Source organism: Hippichthys cyanospilos, chromosome 14 (assembly GCF_059441005.1).
Source record: "Hippichthys cyanospilos isolate Australia breed blue-spotted pipefish chromosome 14, RoL_Hcya_1.0, whole genome shotgun sequence".
Taxonomy (NCBI): Eukaryota; Metazoa; Chordata; class Actinopteri; order Syngnathiformes; family Syngnathidae; genus Hippichthys; species Hippichthys cyanospilos.
In genome coordinates, this window is record NC_142382.1 from 19,418,462 (window position 1) to 19,425,000 (window position 6,539).

The window sequence follows — 6,539 nt, forward strand, 5'->3', positions numbered from 1 at the left end:
CAATTGCTCATCCTTGTGTGCGCTGTAAGTGGCTGGCAACCAGATTAGGGTGGAACCAGCAAGCCTGCGGCGCTAGTGAGGATAAGCGGCAATAGAAAATGGGTGGATGATATCGGCAGTCTACCAAATGAGAATGTTTGTACATATGTTGCCGATACATATGCTGCAAGTTAAATATTATCTGGGTATATGTGTGTTGACTGTTTTTGTCATAAATACCTCACGGGCCCTGGGAAGGGACGCATTGTTGAGCTCATTTGCAATGTGTGAACAGGAATTATTGGCGTGTTGGCATATGTCAAAGCGGTTGACATGGGAAAGAACAGAAATAAATATTAAGTGGACATTACCAATGGATTGAGTAAGGTGGTGAGTTCTGTAAAGTGGATTGAGTTGAGATTTAAGCCGCATTGCTCCTCTACCTGTTTAAAGCTTCACTCTTTAACTTGATCTGTACTGCTGGGCTGGGCATGGCACAATCACAACAGCACAAAGAGAGAGTGCCGCCACAGCAGGTCCGGTTTGCCCATGACCCGCAAAATGGGCTCTGCACACATATATGTCATCACTCTTTACAATTTCATACCCCCTATTTGTCATTTGTCGTGCATAGTTGGCGTTGCTGCCGTGTGTTCAAAGTCATTTTCCTGAGCGGCTCTGCCTGTGTAATTGGTCGATGCTACAGGGGCCAAGACGGCCTCTTGTCAGGTTGGTGTGGAGAGAGGAGGGAAGATTTTTGTTTTTGTATCTGTATGCATCTTTGGAATAATTCTCTTATTGTTTATTGAAACCTGGCAATATTCCACTCAACCGTTAGAGTAAAACATTTTTATTACAAATGATTATTTCCGAAAATAAGATCCAGTGATATATATAGAGAAAATCAATAATCAGGTTAAAGTGCAAAAATACATTTCTAATATATCCATACAAAGAATAAATTGGAATGTTACATTGAAATGGAAAAAAAAAGCGTGCTCAAATGGCTTTTATCCTCCTCAGGTGCATAAATGTTCGTGGGACCTTTTCTTTGGACTACAGTTTGAAGTACAATGCAGTATTTGGAATAAGCAGACACAGTTTTTTTCCACATATCCATTGGGGTCTCTTGTCAAGACAACACAATTAACTAACTGTTGATGCACTTCTTCACAAAGGCTTATTTTGGTATCTTGTAAGGCATTGCTGGTGAAAATGTTAATCCTTGAGCAGCTTTTTAAGTCATTGGTTGTTTATTGGATATCATTGTATTTGGTCATAGTGAATCATAGTATATCCAGTGTCTCTTTTACTTCCTCTGGAGAAACTTGAATTATTTACTCTTGGCAGGCTTCAGTTCCCTAACTTGCATATGTAAGGTTTTGTGAACAGCCAAAGTCCTGGACTGACAGAAGCCTTTCCCACACTCCTGACACTTGAAGGGCTTTTCTTTGGAATGAATGTACCTGTAAAATGGAACATAACATAACTGCATTAGGAATAATACAAAACAGTTTTATTAGTAATTTAAACCTTATTATTACTATAACATTATTATGCTTTCTGAACTGTGAAATTGACCACGGTGGACAATGGCAGATCAGATTTTTCAAGTCCTGCGTGAAGTTGGCGCACCATGGTGCAACGACGCAGCCATGCCGCAGCGCAGTGGACAAGCAGCATATGGAACCGCTCTCATTCATCAAGATGGCTATCTACACACACGACTCAGCAGAGATACAAGGCAGCGGAGCGGAGTTGCCTTGTATGTGAAATCCTCGGGTAAGGGAGAAGTGGACAGCTAGCTGAGGAAACTCATCTTGGCCTCTTGCATGACCATAGGTGGGGGAAGGAATATAGATCGACTGGTAAATAGAGAGCATCATCTTTCAGCTCAGCTTTCTTTACCATAACAGAGGGGTACAGAGTCCCCCATCCACCTGTCGATCTCCCTCTCCAACTTACCCTCACTTTTGAACAAGACAACAAGATACTAAACCGCTGCACTTAGGGCACTCCACCCTTTTCCAACTGAGGACCGTGGTCTCAGATTTGGAGGTGCTGCGCTTCATTCAAGCCACTTCAGACTTGACTGTGAGCCGCTTCAATGAGAATTGGAGGTCACAGCTTGAAGAAGCCAAAAGCACCACATCATCCAAAAACAACATAGATGCAATGCCAAGACTCCCAAACCAGGCCCCCGCAACACTTCGGCTGTGCCAAAAGCAGGGGTGGACAGCCACGCATTTTCAAGAATGAATACTTTGAATTCCTTTTCGTACTCCTTAAATTTGAAAGTGTTTCCTGACTTTTGACTGGAATCTATAGTTTTGAAGTATGGGAACAATAACTTTTGGCTGCTGAGAAGAGAACAGCCTCATTCACATGATGATAGTGTATCAATTTATCGCTATCAGGAGGTAATATTTACCCTAAAACTGTGTGCAAAAAGACAAAGGAGTGAATACATAGTAACAATGCAATATTTGGTGTGATGTTTGTCATCTAGTATGATTAGAAACGAAAACAAATGTTGGATACATGCCTATCCTTGCTCGTACTGTATTTTGACTTTTATATATTGCTGCTATTGTGTTAAGTAACACCACACCTACTGTATGATATCGTAAAACATGCTCTCCCCACTAAATGCTTTTCATTCAGGTCCAAGCCCATTAACTTGCTGTTACATGTCAAATTATTTCTGACACAAAAGTGTTGACGAGGAATGAAATGGTATCAAGTAATGATGATTAATCATTTGTTAAGAGCATTGCAGGTTACAAATGTAACGTCCAAAGAATGTTTTACATTCCCCATCAATTTTTGGTAACACTCTTCATCAACATTCTATGAGAGAATCTAAACCTTTACTTGTCTATTTTGATCAAATTCTCTAAATTTGCTACATTTTCTCAAAACTTATATTATTACGCTTGAGGCTAAGTCTCCTGTTCCTTAAAGTTGTGCCCAAACATGTCCTGTAGATACAAACTGTTCAGGAATGACATTAGTGAACTATTAAAATATGATGCTAAAAACCTCTATTAACTGTGGTCAAAGTTAAGAGGGTGTTTTGTAGAATGACAAAATAGTTTTCACTAAATGTTCTCACCTGTGGTCTCGGAGGTGGTCCTGCCTTCTGAAGGCTTTGTGACAAATATCACAAGTGTACGGCCTCTCATCGGTATGTGTCCTCTCATGGATTAACAGATTGTAGGATTTTGTAAAATGTCGGCCACAGAATTTGCATACAAACTCTTTTTTCATCTTAGAGGGCAACCGGCCTCGACTGGATTTTCGCTCGGCATAGGAGAGCTTGCTGACATCTAGAAGGCACCCAAGTCCGGTTGACTCAGAATGGTGAGATGAAGCAGTAGCAGAAGCAACTGCTGGCACGGTTAGGTCTTTCGCCTTCAGATGATCCTCTTGGGTGGCTGCTGTGGCCAGGTTGGCAAAGTCAAAACGAGGCTTGTTCTTTGAGCTCTGCAGCCGACCTGTAGAGTCCTGCAGGTGATGAGGGATAACTGGGATGGAGGCCAACTGGACTGGCAGTTTTGAGATGCATCGAGGCAGGGCCACAGGCAGGTAGCCCGGGGTCCATTGGTGAAGCTGAAATGCATTCAAAGCACTGAAGCTGTAGATGCTATGTAAATGATCTGTTGGAAACGGAAGGCCTGTGGAGCAATGGAGAAGGGAATAATTTGTAGCCAGCTGGAGTGATGGGTGGAGCGGGACGGGAGCTGGCAGAGTCTTGCTGCCCATGGCTAAGGAAAAAGTTCAATAATACACCTGCAAAGACAGAACACATAGGCTGATTAGGCCAGGTTCTTTTGATTTTTCTCTAATTTACCTATCAAAGAAAGTAATTTTTTCTTGATGTGCTCGTCATGGCAGGGTGCACGACAAAGAGGGGCTACAGCAGAGAATGACCAAATTAGGGTTAGATCAGTTATCAGACTTTCTTGCGACTGAACTCATATTCCACAAATTTAATGCCAGTCAGAATGTCATGTTTAGACCTTGGGAAGGCAAAGAATATTATTGTCAAGAATATTTTAACTTGACTTCCCCTTTAAATCAAACATTTTTAGGCATTGCTGCAAGAGCATATATAATATACTTGACCCAGATTGTCCTCCTTAAATAATAGTTGCTCTGCCAGCAGAATATCAAGTGGCCCATCAATAATTGATTTTAACAATGAAGAAAGCGAGCTTGCAACAAACCCTAAAATTTGAAAAGAGTCTATGTGTTGTGAGGGCTCACCAAGTTTAGTACTCTGGATATATAATAGATTATTGATAGAGTGGTACCCCCTTGCCCGGTCTAGACTAAGGAGTGGGATGTCAATATGCACACCATGCGTATACATCCAGCTTTGATTGCTAGTAAAAGCTGTTCAAGGGCCAGTCATTATTTCCTTGTGAAAAAGCAAATACTTCTTGAGCCACCATGCAAGAACCCTTTTAATGAGGATCTACAGGTATGTGCTGTGAAGTGCTGACTTAATATGGACCTTAGCAATGCAGTCAACTTCACTACAGCACACTATTATTTACTCTTTTGGAGAAAAAAAAAAAAAATCGCTTGTCTTTCCACAGTTCTCGTCCATGTGTTTTTGCTGTTGTGAAATAACACATAAGAAACAGAAGAACATAAGAACAGGTGATTCAAAACTTGCAAATGTAAGCTTTTAATAAACTACACAAGAAATGGATCTCCAGCAAGGTACCACAACAAATGAGCGCGTATGTGTAAAGTAATTGTGTCAAAGCAGGCCAGCAAATAACAATTGGCAGCATGAAGACATACATAAATGTACAGTATCAGACAAAAATCGAGAAGAGTTTAAATGTGTGTTTCCTGTTGCCAGAAACATGCCTGGAGCTGTTGAAGATGGTTTAAGAGAATGGCAACATTCAGCAGGAGCCTGTGAGCTGTTAAATCAGGTTTGATAAGCAGGAATAACAAGATGACAATGTGTCTTTGTTCCAGGTAGCCTATGATTGACAGCGAGCTGAGCAGCTCCCGGATCCGTTTGAACAGCCCTATACACTCAAGCAATAAAAGATAATATACACTCTTTAATTGATGCTTGATAGATTAGATATTAAAGATCTAAAAAGAGTTCAATCTGTTTTGAATTTACGTTGAGGTCTATTACCCAACCACCAATTTTCAACACAATTAAGTTTTCTTCATTTTCAACCCCCGCTACTCAACTTTTACTCGCATAACCCCCAAAAAAATGTTTTTATTACATGCACTTTTGAATAACATTAATTTAAATGTGAAATAAGTACAGTGGGCCTCCGCAGTTGGGATCTTAACGCATATTCACCGTTGGCGAGCAATCCAAAGCTATGTTAATTAGCTAATGCATGTATAACACAAAATTGTGTAAAATTGTGTATACATATTAAAAATTGGTAACAAAACAGTATAGTAAGTGCTACTTATATAATGTACATGTATACAATAAAATATCATAAAATAAATAAAAAAATAAAGCATTTATTTACTTCTGAGTCGTGACGAGTTTGTTATAGCCATAGTCCCTACTGAGGGTAGCCTAACCTAGCATAGCCTTCTTCATATTTCTTGATTATCTTCAGCTTGATTATTTTGGGACCCATGGCTAACCAATTACACTTTGAATTAAGCACTACAATGTTCATAAATACAATATTGTAAGCACTCACGCAAGAACAGATCTTTATTATGCTGCCATTTTGTAACCATGATGCCGAACAATAGTAGACTAGTATCTTATTGGCCCTGTGACGCCAACCAATAGCAGACCAGTATCTTAGGGAGTCGTGACGCCGACCAATAGCAGACCAGCATTGTAGTGACGTATACAGTGACGATTAGGATTAGCTTTTGCTGAAACTCATATTGTATAAAAATGCTGCCATACCTAAACACAGCACTGCAAAAGCTTTCATTAACAGTCACAAATTTTCAGACACATCCTCTGAAGGAGGAAGGGCAATGAAATGATGGGTTAAATTAAGTACAATTTACGTCTATTAATTTAATTGAGCTGGTTTAGATTCATCATAACCACAAAGAGAGAATCTGATGCCAGCAGGTCATGCAGCATGAGACTAATATGAAGTATATTTGTGAACCATCAAAACATGTTTTTAAAGACTACACGCAAGTTGAATATATGTGCCTTATACAAGGGAAAAAATATGCAAAAGGCAACAGCCGGTCAAGGCCTCTCATCACTTAGTGGATGAAGTAGTTGTAATGAGGAGCAGTCAAGCTTAAACAGCCCCCCGTGGTCTGTTCCTTTATGATCATGGCGCAGAAGTAATTGACTTTTACTCAGGAGGTCATTAGAGGATAGAAGTGCTCTGCTAAAGAGGGTCTCCTCACCTTTAACCCCTGATTGTCTGGCTATCAGAGGCCTCCAGATTTAAAGAGCTCTGACGATCCTGTGCTTAAAACAATGTGAGATTCAGTACCTCAAAGGGACTGTGAGTTGAATCAGACATGGCTTCTCACCTATGTGCAAATCTCATCAGACTTGAACTGTGTATGTATAT

The 6,539-nt window shown here is 40.3% G+C and overlaps 2 protein-coding genes across 6 annotated transcripts in view; one reads left to right on the forward strand and one right to left on the reverse strand.

The window, feature by feature from the left end:
* Positions 1–6,539, forward strand: part of LOC148413245 (uncharacterized) — a 46,371-nt gene that overhangs the window by 20,054 nt on the left and 19,778 nt on the right. For 2 of the 4 annotated variants that reach the window (XM_088433246.1, XM_088433249.1), the window contains exon 2: positions 4,856–4,931. The exons of 1 other annotated variant lie outside the window; for it this stretch is intronic. The gene's annotated coding sequence lies outside the window, so the exon portion shown is untranslated. Of the gene's footprint in view, positions 1–4,855; positions 4,932–4,977; positions 5,143–6,539 lie in introns of those variants that run through there. One more of the 4 variants, XM_088433247.1, reaches the window with a different exon arrangement.
* osr1 (odd-skipped related transcription factor 1) overlaps positions 814–6,539 on the reverse strand; it is an 18,480-nt gene continuing 12,754 nt past the window's right edge. For both annotated transcript variants that reach the window (XM_088433252.1, XM_088433251.1), the window contains exons 2-3: positions 3,095–3,771; positions 814–1,445 (exon numbers count right to left, since the gene is read on the reverse strand). In XM_088433252.1, the coding sequence (XP_088289378.1) occupies positions 1,313–1,445; positions 3,095–3,744 (783 nt within the window). In that variant the 5' untranslated portion in view covers positions 3,745–3,771 and the 3' untranslated portion in view covers positions 814–1,312. The remainder of the gene's footprint in view (positions 1,446–3,094; positions 3,772–6,539) is intronic.